The sequence below is a fragment of the Trichechus manatus genome, unplaced genomic scaffold (assembly GCF_000243295.1).
Source record: "Trichechus manatus latirostris isolate Lorelei unplaced genomic scaffold, TriManLat1.0 scaffold00273, whole genome shotgun sequence".
In the NCBI taxonomy this organism is placed as follows: domain Eukaryota; kingdom Metazoa; phylum Chordata; class Mammalia; order Sirenia; family Trichechidae; genus Trichechus; species Trichechus manatus.
The window spans coordinates 657,856-672,486 of record NW_004444209.1 but is presented as its reverse complement, the minus strand read 5'-3'; the positions used below and the strand labels follow the sequence as shown (position 1 = coordinate 672,486).

Here is a 14,631-nt window from a genome sequence, read left to right as displayed (position 1 = left end):
TAGTCGATGTCACTGAACTGTGCATGTAGAAATTTTTGAAATGGTGTATCTTTGGCTATGTATATTTTCACCAAAAAAAAAAAAAAAAACGGTCGAGAAAGGAGACGGTTGACATGTCGTGGGGTTGTTAACCAATGTCATAAAACAATGTGTGTACTACTGTTTAATGAGAAACTATTTATTCTGTAAACCTTTACCTGTAAGTACAATTAAAAAAAAAAAAATCCAAGCCACAATCTATGTTGCAAAGCCTTGTAATATATCTAGCAAGGGAAGAGAACAGCAATGTTCTAGTCTCTCTCACCTTTTTTCCATTCCTAGAGTTAGCTGTCTGTACTGGTTCCACTCCCAAACAGTTAAATTCTGCCTTATTATTTTTTTTACACCTCTGCCACTTCTGTTTTCTGCGATCCTCCATATACTGCAATAGAAGAATATGAGTTATCCTAAAAGTATAAAAATCTTCTTGAAAGTAATTATTAAGTTACTTGTGTCTTTAGTTTGGTAATAAATGTTTATTGTAAATGATGAGTCCTAGTGGGAAAATGCTATCAAGTGGATCTTCCAAAAAAAAAAAAAAATTGAGGTGGTTTATTTATATAATAGTTTAATAGTAAACATTTACATAGCTTTTAATTTAAGTAAAGTGCTTTTTTAACATTTTATTTTGATCCTCACAACAACTCTGTGAGGTAGGAAGATTGGGTATTGCCATTATTTTGCAGATGCAGAAACAATGACATAATATGGCATGCTTTCTCCCTCTCGCACAGCTTAAATACCAAGAGAATGACTTTAAATGCTGCTGGATGGAACTGCCACTCACCGCTAGAAATCGGGGATCGACAGCAAACTCTGGATGACCCTGTAACCACATCTCCAGTTCAGCCCGGCGAGGGGCATCCTCACCCACCAGCAAAGTACCATCCACCTTATTGATGACAGGGATCCGGGTCTCCAGGTCCACATCAAGGTGATTAGGCTCTTCCATGCACTCCACCTCCAGCTGCAAACCCAGAATCCACCCCCATGAGCACATACTCTTCTTTGGGGCAGGAAGAAGAGAGGGAGCAGAGCCATTGGTAGCCATAAGATAAGTCTTAATATCTTCCAGTCCCTCAATCCCAACTGCCTTCATCAATTACTGGGAATACAAAGATCTTATCTAATCATCATTTTGAAGAGCTTCACCACCACTCACCTCCACTAGCTTCTTTCTATTCCCCTTCTTCTTATGAAACAGTGGATGTCCATCTCCCATTACTCCATTAGCCATCAACTTGTGCTTCTGGAATGTTAACTTCAATCCCCCTTCCTCCTAGGAAGATACCCCACATACCCAAGACATCATATAGCACATGTTTTTAAAGTACAGAGTAAATCTTGGGGGACCTGGGCTAAGGGTCACCCTCTTGGATCAATGATGGTGAGAGGAAAAGCCATCTGACTAAAGAGTAGAAGTTGGAAATACAATGAAACTTACATAGTTTTTCCTTAGAAAGATTTCATTTCTTAACCTAGTGCCCCTCAGGTAGATTTAAGAGAAGTAGAATTTACCTCAATAACACCCAATGCTGGGTAAAGCCCCCTGGTGTCTCAGTATTAGCATGGCAACTCATCACAGGGGCAAAATCCTGATATTGCTGTCACAGACTAATTTAAAAATTTTCCTGTTTCAGTACTTAATGGCCAATTAATATGGTTCAAAACAAAAAAAAACACTGATGTAATTTGGGTAGGAATGATTCCTTTTATTTTTAATGAGGCCCACAATGCTTAAGTATCATTCTAACAGCTTTCTCATAATTTTACTTTAGTTTTTAAAAACCAGCTTTAGATCTAGAAATGAGTCAACCAAAAGGGATCCTTTGGTCAATTAAATTTTCTTCAAAAATATGGTTTTATTTTAATCTAGTTCTCAGGTGATACAAGTCAAGAACTCTTCCCTTGAATGATTTTCCTAAACTAATCTTTGTGACCTCTAACAGTTTTTCTTCCCTCCTCTTCACAGTTCCACTCTGACACATGGGGGGTCGCCATGAATTGGGAGTCCACTCAACAGCAGCTGGTATGGTAAGGTATCATTTTTAAAGTTAGCTAACCACATGCGTTCAGTATCCTGTTAGTGAAACCATTAGCAAGAATTACAGCCTCCTTCCTCCCTTCCCAATGCCTAAATGCTGTGCTTACATCTTTGATCTGAACTGTAAACTCCTTCTCATCCACGCCTCGGCGAAGTTTGGTGAACTGGGCTGCTGCTGTGCTGACTGCAGATGCTTCCTCCTCAGCCATGGAAGCTGCACTGCTACTTCGTGGCGTGGGGACCGGAGAGTCACCATATTCTCCTGGGGTCAATGAGGGACTGTCTAGCAAGTGGTTGCCCAGCCCCAAGATTCCTCCTGTTACCATTTCCTGGTTCCGACGGCTAGAAGGCCACTTCCCTGAGAGTACAGCCTGGCAGACGAGGTCAATACGGTTTATCAGGACACGATCCTGATTGGGAAAAACAAATCAATACTGGTTTTAGGGCCTGAGAACCGGCTATATGATCCTGTGCAAACAATAGTGCTGTCGTTACCAGTGTGGGTAAAAGTCATAAGGCAGAAAGGATGGAGGTAATCTAAGCTATCAGATCACTTAAGTCAACTGGGAGGAGTTGCATGAAAAAACATACAGCACTAAATGCAGGTAATAAAGAAAACCAGAACCATCTGTTCTTTGTTCCCTATATATAATGTTACGCTGTATTTCTGAACTTTGCATGTCCAGGAATGAGGCTGTTACCTTGGGCCACTCAGAGGCTCTTTGTCTTTCCTGAAGCATCAGAAGCTCCGGGGTCATTTGTTCTCCCTCTTCATTTGGGAATCCATCTTGGGACATAGTGAGGGACAGGAGACTCTCTTCATCATAGAGCTTTGAATGGGACCGGTCAGCAGCTGGAGATCACATAGAATGTGTGAGCAAAGATGGAAAAAGAAAGTTATATAGAAATGGTATTATATGGGCCATGAATGAAAGCCCAAAAAATAACATAACTCTCTTGACATTCTATCAAATCAAAATCTGAGTCTCTCTCAGAAGACGCATTTAGAAAATAAAGGAAAGAGCAGGGAGGTAGAAAATTGGTAAGAGGGCCAACTGCTGTCACATGCACTCACTTAGCTTCTCTTCCTTCTCGTCCTCACTCTCATCAGTGCTGGAGCTGGAGCTGGATGAGGATGAGGAAGAGGATGACGGTGACAGCTTGCTCAAGTCCAGCTCAGAGTCTGAATCATCCTCATCCTCCAGTTTGACTGGTGGAACACTCCGGGAAACCAGAGGTGCAGTATCAGAGGAGTTTACTCGCATCTCATAGTCTTGTGGGGTTGGTCGGCTCCTGGCCACCACCTCATGCTCTAGCTTTAAGGTCAGACTCTCCAGACTGGGGATCTGGGCAGCTGTCTCCTCAGGTGGCTTTTCAACAGGAACATCTGGGCGCAGGGGCAGTGGTGAGGCAGTGCGCGAGGTATACTGCTGGTGTAGCAGTGGAGTAGAGCAGCGTGATAGGGATGGAGCTGGTGCTCCTGTCTGATAGTTCTGCATATAATTCATACGGGCAGCCAGAAAAGAGAAGTCTGGGTCCTGCATGATGTTGCAGTCTGTTTGGCTCACCCCATGGCGGGCTGCCCCTCGTAGAAGCTCTCCATCGTGCCGAACAGGCTCCCACCATTTGGGCAATTCAGGACCTGGAGGCTGACATAACGACAGCCTATCTTCCAAAAGAGGATGGCACAAAACTTGTTCCCGTAAGCGCCGAAGCAATTCAATACGGTAGAGAGTCCGAGAGGCTCTCTCCTCAGTGATAGGCTCAATGAACAGATTAGGGTCCGGGGGTTCTAAAAGAGATAGGGTAGAAGGAGAAATGAACCAAGATTTGGTTCTGTTGCCATCCACTCCCACCCACCCTAGAATCTCCAAGTCTCACTTACCATCGCCAGCTGCAGGGGGAAGACGGCACACCTGGCGGCACATGGCCACAAAGCCATGGAAGTACTTGGTAAGGCTCTCGTCTGTTTTTTTGTCCAGTCGGGCAAAAGTGCGGAAGCGATCCCAATGAAACTGCATAGTATCAGGGTCATACTCCACACCAAAGGTCGACACAACTCGATAGAAATCAGTTTGTTCACGCCTTGTCCATCTTTTTTACAAAGGAAAGGGAATATAGAAACAGTGATCAGGAGACCACAGGAAAACTGGTTACTTCTTAGTGTGGCTTCAAATACACATGACCCAAGGACAACACAAATTGAAGTTAGAGGCAAAAAAAGAAAAAGAAAAAAAAAAAAAAAAAGAGCCCGGAAGACAGCAAAAGAGGTATTAAGAGACACTATGACATGTATGAATTAGCAAGCTGAGGGGGTAAATGATGCAGACAAATAACTCAATGAGAATGACTACATAGGAGACCTAGTCTCCTACCTGGGAGTGATGGTTATGCACATAAGTGAGGTTTTAAGACCTAGAGGGCAACAATTCAAGGCAGAAAAGAAGGTCTCTCTGTAGGGAATTCAAATAAATCCTTCCCAAGATGCTTTTAAATACAGGGCCCATACCTGAAGACAAGCTTACAGCTCAACCCAAATTCCCAGTCATACATATCATACCTTTGCTGTTTCTCTCGTCGGGCAATTTCTTTTAGCTTAAAGGCTGCCTCACAACGCCGCCGCCGCCGGTCCCCACGTTCTGCAGCCTCTATCTTCATCTGCTCTCTCTTATAGCTGCGCTGATAGGCTGTTACTAGTCGCCGAAGCCTAGCTGTCAGGGCAGAGCCTGGAGGCCAGAATAGATGGCCTGGCTGTTGGGTCACCTGGGCTACAGAAAGCAAAGTAAAATGAATAGGAAGTACGGAAAGGGTAGTACAGTTTATACTAGTATTGCAACCCACCCAAAGGCAAAGGTCTTAGAAATCATGGGGTAAGATAGAATTCAGTTAATAATTCCCCAACCCCACCACCCCACACAAAATTGTACTAGTTGACCTAGAACTTTACCTTCATCTCCATCAATCACTGAGATCTCCTCATCCATCATCATCAAAGGATCACCCTAGAGAAGGAGATCCACCCCACAGGATGGAGGGGGGAGGATAAAGGGGGAAAGTTGGCAATCAAATCACTTCTTGTGTGTGTCCTTCTATGGCACCAAGGGATCAAGAAAAATTTACAATGAAAGGAACCCTCACAAAAATTTGGAGGCAACCAAATAAAAGTAGAACAAGAAGTAGATCCTGAAATGTCAGTTTTTATTAATGGCTCGAAGATACAGGGACTGAGGAATTCAGGAGTCAAATACTATCCTTCAAGGTCCAGCTTAGGTCCTATCTCCTTCACAAAACCATCCCTGATCTCCCCTGGCTGGCACAACAATCCTTTGAATTAATACTTTATATTCTTAAATGGTGTTGTTTTCCATTTTGCATTAGATATTAATCATGAATGAATGAATAAGTCAATATACTTCAGGATTCAGAGAATGGAAGAAGACTTAACTATTTAGTAATAGGGAAAAGCCAGACTCAAATGAGAATTCCTTACCTCATCATCTTGGTCTTTGGGGGGACCCTGGAGTGGTTTATATTCAGGATCTTCACAATCCTTATCAAAGTCAACCCTGAAATTACCCAGAAGCACAAGAAAATGTTAATGATATATCTTATATTACTAAGAGAAACCTAGGATGAAGACCTCGCCAAACATACAATCCAGCACGGAACAGCCTTTTCTTTCATGCTCATAGGAATGCCAGGCCAGGTGATAAGCTCCGGGCCAGTTAGGTACAGCATCCAATAAAACAAAAAACTGCAAGAAAGTGACTAAGTGCCACTTGAAATTGTTTGAAATTGAAATGGAACACTTCCTTTCTCTTATAGCTTTTTTTGGTTTAACCTTTTGTCCCCACTCACCACCACTATTATTATCACATTTGAATGGTTCATTCAAACATTCCTGTGTGTTTGTTTTTACTAGTTTGATCCACTGAACAGAAGGGTGACATAAATGATTTTATATACATAAATGATTTGCAATGAATAAACGACTCAGTTTCCTTTGAGGGATGTAAGTGAGTCCTACACTAAAGAAAGTGAGGTTGTGATCATCAAAGAGAAATCTCTTAATCGTGAAGGAGTGGGTATTTATAAAATAAGACAACCATTTCACATGCCCCTCAGGTCTCCACATGAGAAGTTTTGTTAAACTCACTGGCACCCAAACCAGGGCAATACTGCCCTACCTGGTGGCTCAGTATTAGCATGGCAATTCATCATCAGGGCATGTATCCAGGCAGAGTAAATGTCTTACATATCAGGCACCACTGGGAGAGGATAAACCAAGGCTAAAATTCCCTGAGGCTCTACCACATAAGCTGCATGGGAGAGCTGCCTGGCTGTCATCTTTCAAGAGTACCAGTTATCCCCTCAGCTAATGTGGCTATACAGAGAGCTCTATAAAACAAATTGAGTATAACACTAAACCAGCCATTTGGGAGTAACATTAACTTTCACCCTTAAATGCAGCTTATGGTAATGTGTGGTTTGGGCCAGTTTTTGGAGTCCTTTCTGTTGGTGCCACTCTATGTTAAGGATTTATCATTCATAATAAATAATAACCACCATTAAGAATCCCAGTGAGTTCTGTTAAAGCCTAGAGTTATGCTATCTTTTAGCACAGACAACCAGTGCCTTCATAGGGTGTACTCAGAGCTTTAAGAGATCTAAAACAATGCTTACCCTTCTACTATGTCAGAGAAGTTATCCAACACTCGATGTTCTGCTGCAATGGCTTTGTCATCTGGTCGGCCAGCCTTTTCCAGAAAGCATAAGGCTGGGTCTGCCCTCATGGTATTATATTTCTCATAACCTAGAAGAAAAAAGGCCACAGTTGAAGAAAATCAGAGACTTATTTTGTCTAGCTGAGTTTATGCTTACCTTCTATGCTGTTAGGATAATGAGATTATGTAGGCTACTTTGCCCATAATGCAAAATATAGTTCAAATGTTATATTACTGTTGGGTTACATTATTATATTTAACATTTTAATTATTAGAGTCACAGAGTTTTATACTAATAACCGAAAGGAATTCAATCTAAGAGTCTATACATCATAGTGAAAGATTTACACAGCCATTTAACTAATAATCTTTCTATTACCATTCCTATTTCACAGACGGGAAAACTAAAGAAGTCAAATAATTTAGGGCCAGGTCACAAATTTTCAGATGAAGGATAAGAAACTTGGACTGAGTGCAAGCAAGTAGGCACTCAGTGAATGTCAGATGAATGTTGAATGAATGAATGATGTTTAGACCCTTCTAAACCTCCCTCTCTGTCTCACAGGTAAATCTAAGACTACAAATGCTTTTTTCTAATCCCATTTAACTTTTGAAAACATGTGTCCTAAGTATCATAGAAGAAAAAAGATGTTCTAATTCACTGGTCTGGAAGTTAGCACTCACTTCTTTTAGTGCCTGGGATTTGTTATCAGGCAAAATTGCAAAGGAAGTATCTCCCTTTTATTATTTTATTTTTGTTTCACTCAAACACTGTTGTCCACACCTACGTCAGAGGGAGGGCTGAACATTTTAGACAAATGGAACGTCTAGATAAGTAGGAAACTTTCAGCAAGCCACACGAAAGTCATACAAATTAAGTGTGGCTACTATTAAGAAGAACAGGCATACCTTACCTCCCCTGATTTGTGGAATCTTAACTTAGACCCCATTACATACAGACTGGTAACAGCAACTGGAGAACAGATGGGAGGTTCCCTACCTCGGGTTTAACTATCCAGCTGGTCTTTCTTGAACATCTATTTATAGGAACTAACTGCTCTGCTCTGGAGATTTAAAATTTACTTTCATGCTCAAACATAAACTTATTAAAGATCAGTCAGAGGACTCAGTTACCAGTCACGACCATTTTGCTAAATATTCCATCTGTGGACATAAATCTTCACTAGGGAAGGAATAAGCTAGAAGATACTTACCATGCTTAAAAACTCCAATGAGCAGGGACTTGTCAGCCTCACTGTCCCACCATGCTGTTGGAACCTCCAGCTGATCCACTACTGGGAACCATATGTCAATCTCACTAAAGGTAGAAGAGGGCAGAGTCAGCACAGCAATGCAGGAAATTAAAAAATAATCTTTAGAAAGATTATTACAGGTATCTTCCTTTATCCACTGCTTTAAAAGCTCATGTAGCTGTCCTATTTCCTTCAACGGGTATAAAATAGAGTATTAAAGACTTGATAAATACACTTTAATTATCAGATGTCCCAAAGATAGTAAATAATGAAATAAGCAAACCAATCTTTCCTTGAATAAGGCAGGGTATAAATAAAAGTACCACATAACTTTACCTGGCAATGGCACCCCCCAACACCTTCTCTGCCTGGTCTCCAATAACCTCCTGCCTTAGGTAGTACAGCATTCGTACTCGCAACAGCACCCTGGAAGGGAGGAAGAGCTGGCTCAGTAACAATGCAGAAAGTCTGAGGCGGGAAATGTTTTCTTTAGTCTTTGCTAAACTCCATCCTTACTTATTACACTGATGTTTCAAATGCTTCTTATAACTCTCATCTTGGAACAGAGTGTCAGGGTTATATTTCCGAATCCAATCTGCCTTATGGATATCAAAAGTGCTTTGTGACTTTACTTTTTTCCCTTTGCGTCCACGGGGCACAGGGATAGACAGACCTGGGGAAGGGGAGACATCGAAGACTTGGATTGAGAAAAACTCTTGGACCTGAAAAGGATTATATAACCCATATAAAGATGAAAAGTAGTGAGTTGGTAATTACCTGAATGATTCTGCAATTCTTTTGTCTTGCCATTTTCAGCAGGGCTAATCAAGTCCCAAATAAAGCCTTTGATATTTTCATCCCCACGATAGTGTAGAAGACAGTACACAAGGATAGCCCGGCAAATTGTCTCCACATCTCGCTCAGTCATACGTCGCTTGAAGCGTCCATGAGACAAGATATCTCGCCACCGTCCCCAACTACAGAAATGAAGAAACCTACGTTAATACTTTTCTGGGGGCTCTAATTCAATGATGTCCTCCTGCCCTCCAAAATTACACCTCCCAAAAGGTGGGGGATAAATAGATCTTGGAAGAACAGGGTAACAGAATAAACACTCTCCAGAGCCAAAGTTGGTCACACTATCCCCTTTGGTCATAGGCTCCACGTTGAAAGCATACAGGGTATCTATAAGGAGGGAGATGCACTACCTCTGATTGCACATTAGGTTCTTACCCATATACCAGGAGGTGCTTTTCCACCCGAAAGCAGTCAGTGCGCCCATAGGCATGATGACGGTCATGTCGGCGGGAGCGAGGTCGTTCATCATCCTCACTTTCCAAATCAGAGAATTCCACCAGGTCATCATCTTTCAGAGTGCTGAAGTGACGGGTCTGTTTTCGTACTCTAGGTGTGTCAATCACCAAGTTATTCTATGCAGAAAACAGAAGAAGTAACTCTTTTCATGATATGGTCATGAGCAAGAACTTCAGACAATCATGGATTGAAATAGCCTTGAATGTGACATATTAAGATACCTAAAGAGATTATTTAGGACTTAAAACCTAACTTGCATCTTATTTTAAAACCTCAACTGAGCAAGCAGCCATCCAAGACAGGACAATTGAGCTCTGTTTGCCTGGAGCAATAGAGAAAGGAGGAGTCAGGAATAGGAGGAGGACGTGGAATTGCCTTCATGAACAACTGTCTCCTTTGCTATGAGACCAAAAGAACTGGATGGTGCCTGGCTACCATTACTCAACATTTTTGATCAAAGATTCTAAAGAAAAATTCTGATCAAAAGGGGGAAAATGTAGAACAGAATTTCAAATGTTCATGGACTCTAGACTTTATGGAGCCATGGAGGGTGGCTGAACCCCTGAAACTATTGCCCTGAGATAATCTTTAAAAATGAAACCAAAAATATCCCCTGAAGTCCTCTTAAAAAAACCAAACAACTATTTAGCTAAACTAGTTAAAAAAAAAAAAAAAAAAAAAAGCTTGAGCATTATGCTCTTTTAAGATCTATATGGGATCAAAGTGACAACAGCAACTCAAAAGATTAAACAGGAACCTTAGGAGGCAGTGAGTTTACATTAATGGGGAAGGAACAACTCAGAAAAGAAAGGTGAGAATGGTTGCACAACTTGAAGAATGTAATCAATGTCACTGAACCTGTACATGGAGAAACAGCTGAATTGGTGTATGTTTTGCTGTATATATTCTCAACAACATATTAAAAAAAAAACCTAAACTGACAGTTAAAACCGACACTATCACGCAAAATAATCTATAGGGATTCAAGAAGCAAAATTAAGTGAGAGATATCAAAGTAGTTTTCTGGGGTCTCCCATGTAGGAAGTTTCTACAACGGCTCTTGTATATACTACAGCAGCATAAACCAAGGTTAGCATGAGAAGAATCAAGAGTAGCTATAAAGACTCCGGGAAGCAGTTTGTCTTCTGTGATCCTTTCTTCCTAAAAGAAGAGTAAGCTCACCTTGCTATTGAGTAGATCCATGTCTAGGTCAGCCTTTTTGGCCCACTTCTGCCAAAAGTTAGGGTCATCCAGGGAAATATCTGTCCTATTTTCAGAAGCAACAAAGCTTGCCTATTGAGGAACAAAGGCACAGAGTGAAAGTGACCATAATACTTTTTAAAGCAATGGGAAATCAACAACTATGTTTTAAAAACGTATTTAAATCCTAGAATTCCTGTCCTACCTCTGCTTTTCTAGCCTATGGTACAAACAGAACATACCTTAGCAAAGGTAGAACCTTTTCCTTCAGACTCAATGGTAATGGTTGTAGTTCGTCTTAACAAGATCTGGTCAATGTCCTCTTCACAAAACTTGGAGCCTTCATCATCTTCCTCCATTATGGCTGCATAGGCTCCTTTTCTTAAGAGATCTTCAATCTCCTTCTTGGAGAATTGTTGGATCTGAATAAAACAATACAGAGACGACAAGAGTACTAAGAGAATATCTAATCATACCAAAATATTTTAGTTATTATATTTTAAGAAATAATAATTGAAAAAATAAACAAGGTATTCGGGTTCCTATGCAAAAACAGCTTTTGTCTTCCTCTATCACCATGCTCTGTTACAAAGGTTCTACAGACTAACACGACTCACTCCAGTAATGTTGCCATCCCGACCACTCATGGATTGAAGCACAGCCTTGTCCAATCCTAACTTGAGGCTAGCCTTATCAAACATCTCTCTCTCATAGGAGTTACGAGTGATGAGACGGTACACTTTCACAGCTTTGCTCTGCCCAATTCGATGACACCGTGCCTGGGCCTGGTAAAAAAAATGGAAGGGGAAGGGGAAAGTGAGAATATAAAATTAAGGGGGGAAAAAAGGACACAAAATAGCAATTCGCAATTCTTTCACATCTATAAGGCAATCAGTAGATCAACTCAAAACTAAAATAAAAAATCAGTTTCAAGATGAAATCATTGTCCCATCAAGCAGATCTGGGGCCAGCACACTATGCCGAGTGAGCACATCCATTTGTTTATGTACTGTCTGTAGCTGCTTTTGTGCCAAGAACAGAGGTGAGTAGTTGCAACAGAACCTGTATGGCCTGCAAAGCCTAAAATATTTACTATCTGATCCATTACAGAAAGTTTACTGGCCCTTGATCTAGACTGCCACCCTTCATTAAGTAAATAACTCCATACTCTCTGAAAGACAAGTCTTTCTAAGACATCCTGATTCTGTTGAAAAGATTCTGGTACCTTCCAGGTTAGGTAGTCCCTAAGACAATGATTTCCTTTACCTGCAGGTCATTTTGAGGATTCCAATCTGAATCAAAGATGATGCATGTATCAGCGGCTGTGAGATTAATACCAAGTCCACCAGCCCGGGTACATAGCAAGAAGACAAAGCGGTCTGAGTCAGGCTTACTGAAGCGGTCAATAGCAGCCTGTCGAAGGTTGCCTCTAACTCGCCCATCAATACGCTCATATAAATACCTGTATGGGAATCATAGAAGAAAAATTCAAGTGGCTAAGAAGCAGAGATCCAAAACAGCAAGCTAGGATTGTTATCAGTACCTCCATATCCCTAGTTGGCCAAAAATATCAGAAGGTTGAGTATGAGAGTTCTAAATACTTCTCTTATTCCAGTTCAGGGCTATAGTCAACTTCAATTAAACTCAGGGCCTCCACTCTCTACAGCTTAATGAGGATACAGTTAATCACAAGTCTACAGATGACTCTTTTCTCACCTCCTCTGGATTAGATAATCCTCTAGGATATCCAGGCAGCGTACCATCTGGGAGAAGATCAGAACCTTATGGCCACCAGCTTTAAGCTTTGGAAGTAACTTGTCAATAAGGACCAATTTGCCAGCTGAACGAACCATGGCCTGCAGGTGGAAGTCATGAGGTATAATATGGCAAGCTTCCCGAAATTCTGTTAGAATTTTTTCTTCTGCACCTGCCAAGAGAAAAATCAAGCCTGATGCTGAGACCCAGAGAAACATACTAAGGTTGTAGTTTATTTAAATTAGATAAGGAAGCAAAGGAAAATACAGTAATCTGACTTGAGATCAACGTTTCTTACACACAGAATTTCAGCACCAAGAAATCCTAAATCCTTTTCACTTGTGTTATCAAAATATGCCCAGTAAGGTAGGCCAAAGATTATCACTGGATAAAAAATATGTAAAAATGTAGACAAAAAATAGGAAGGAATATGCAAAGCACTATCACCACCCTACCTGCACTCAAAAGAAACAGCAAAATGGATTATCAGTGAGGACATTCATCCAGAGAACAGAATTCCCTTAGTTCTTGTTCATAAAATTCTAAGAAGCAATGTCTATTTAATTTGGAGATTATGCAGAACTATGGGGGTAGAAAGAACTTGAGGAAGACATTTCACTTAAGAATTTTTCTAAAAGGAGAACCCACCCCCTAAATTAGGCTGGATCAGTCGGAGCATCCATTATCCCGTGGAATATCATTTCAGAAAGTAAATACAGATAATTTAAAAATTCAGGAATTTTCCAGGAATTCTCTCACCATTGATGAGATATGGATGGTTGCAGCACTTGCGCAACTCCATCATTGTGTTGAGTAGATTAGGCATGTTGGTATGACCTGCCCCTTTGGAAAGGAAGGAGAAATTCTTTTCCAAAATAGCCCGGTAGTATTTCTTCTGGATGTTGGTCAGCTCTACTTCAATAATAGTTTCCTGTTTGGGTGCCAGGTTTTTTTCAACATCCTCTTTGAGTCTTCTCAGCATCATTGGCTTGAGAATAGCCTGTAGCTTTTGAACCTGTGTTCAACATAGAAGACATCAATAACATGGGAACCAACATTCCTATATTATGTGGAAACATAGAGAAATTAGAGTTTTCTAGTATCTGAGAAATGCAGACTTTGGACATGCCACAGATGATATAGGCACAAGGGTATAAGGCAGGTCAGAAAGGCTCTTGATGCATATGGCAATGGATGCCTGCCTCGTACAAACTTCAACCTTTTTTGTCCTGGGTTAGTACCTCACCAGATACACTTCCTACCTGTTCCTCTGTCTTAAGATCCCCAAAGTCCTTGAGGAACTCTGATTCTGAGGGAAACTGTGAAGGTTCCAAGAAATGAAGCAAGCTAAACAGCTCCTCCACAGTATTTTGCAAAGGAGTTCCTGTGAGTAGCACTTTATGTTCCTAGAAATGGAGAAAATAAAAGAATGGTAAAACTCAAAAACACAAAAGGATTTCTGGAGATTTTCCATCAATTATATAGTCTTTAGCTTTAATTTATCTGTAAAATGATGGGAATGGACCAGATTACTGTCTTATCTTTCACTTGCTCCCTCTTGTGATAAGCATAAAACATTTTCAAGACACCCTTCAGACATTAATGATTATAAGCAAATAAGGAAAGGGTAATTCAGATTATGTTTTTGTTTCTAATTATACATGCCTCTCCACACTCTACTCCCCATAGAAAGCCTAATATGTCTCCCTCTAGGGAATGTACCTGTGCTGGATTAAATATGGCCATTAATTCTTTGTAGCTCCTATCAAGGTTCACCCCTTGAATCTGGCCTTGCCTTGTTACTTGTTCTGAGAAAGAGAATGTAGCAGAAGTGATACTTCGTGAGTCCCACAGCCTAACCCTAAGAAGCCTTGCAGCTTTCACTTTTACCCTCTGGGAGCACTGCCCCAAGACTACCATGGAAAGAAGCCCAGTCTGGTCCAGTGGAGGATGAGAAGCCACGTGGAAGATAATCCAGGTGCCCCAGCCAATAACGAGCACCAACTATCAGCGGCAGTCATTAATGATCCCAGGCAAGACGGTCAGAAAAATGGCCTAGCAGAGCCCAGTCTAAGTTGCTTAGCTAGAAAATCATGAAAAATAACAGCTATTGTTTTAAGTCACTAAAGTTTTGGGGTATTTTGTTATGCAGCATTAAGTAACTCATAACCCCACCTCTCCACTTGATTGAGAACCACTAAACTATAATTCCTTTCCAATTCTAAAATTTATGACTTTTACATGACTTTCAGGTTACCATTCCGATAGGCCATACCCACCACCCGATAGAAAGATTCTGATT

General features: G+C 40.9%; 1 protein-coding gene and 2 non-coding genes across 16 annotated transcripts in view; all 3 read right to left on the bottom strand.

The window, feature by feature from the left end:
* Positions 1-14,631, bottom strand: part of CHD8 (chromodomain helicase DNA binding protein 8) — a 62,101-nt gene that overhangs the window by 3,208 nt on the left and 44,262 nt on the right. For 9 of the 14 annotated variants that reach the window (XM_023724982.1, XM_023724990.1, XM_023724984.1 and 6 more), the window contains 23 exons: positions 13,592-13,735; positions 13,089-13,344; positions 12,291-12,501; positions 11,841-12,036; positions 11,192-11,359; positions 10,817-10,996; positions 10,557-10,667; positions 9,294-9,490; positions 8,838-9,037; positions 8,577-8,757; positions 8,397-8,486; positions 8,022-8,125; positions 6,767-6,896; positions 5,574-5,649; positions 5,031-5,085; positions 4,644-4,851; positions 3,969-4,177; positions 3,159-3,875; positions 2,785-2,936; positions 2,191-2,493; positions 1,202-1,318; positions 827-1,006; positions 305-421 (listed from right to left, as the gene is read on the bottom strand). In XM_023724982.1, the coding sequence (XP_023580750.1) occupies positions 305-421; positions 827-1,006; positions 1,202-1,318; positions 2,191-2,493; positions 2,785-2,936; positions 3,159-3,875; positions 3,969-4,177; positions 4,644-4,851; positions 5,031-5,085; positions 5,574-5,649; positions 6,767-6,896; positions 8,022-8,125; positions 8,397-8,486; positions 8,577-8,757; positions 8,838-9,037; positions 9,294-9,490; positions 10,557-10,667; positions 10,817-10,996; positions 11,192-11,359; positions 11,841-12,036; positions 12,291-12,501; positions 13,089-13,344; positions 13,592-13,735 (4,302 nt within the window). The remainder of the gene's footprint in view (positions 1-304; positions 422-826; positions 1,007-1,201; positions 1,319-2,190; positions 2,494-2,784; positions 2,937-3,158; positions 3,876-3,968; positions 4,178-4,643; positions 4,852-5,030; positions 5,086-5,573; positions 5,650-6,766; positions 6,897-8,021; positions 8,126-8,396; positions 8,487-8,576; positions 8,758-8,837; positions 9,038-9,293; positions 9,491-10,556; positions 10,668-10,816; positions 10,997-11,191; positions 11,360-11,840; positions 12,037-12,290; positions 12,502-13,088; positions 13,345-13,591; positions 13,736-14,631) is intronic. The other 5 variants (XM_023724987.1, XM_023724994.1, XM_023724986.1 and 2 more) reach the window with 4 other exon arrangements.
* LOC111819123 (small nucleolar RNA U6-53/MBII-28) lies at positions 1,523-1,627 on the bottom strand. The gene has a single exon (XR_002822898.1). It is a non-coding gene; the product is annotated as a small nucleolar RNA U6-53/MBII-28 (small nucleolar RNA).
* Positions 6,200-6,309, bottom strand: LOC111819122 (small nucleolar RNA U6-53/MBII-28). The gene has a single exon (XR_002822897.1). It is a non-coding gene; the product is annotated as a small nucleolar RNA U6-53/MBII-28 (small nucleolar RNA).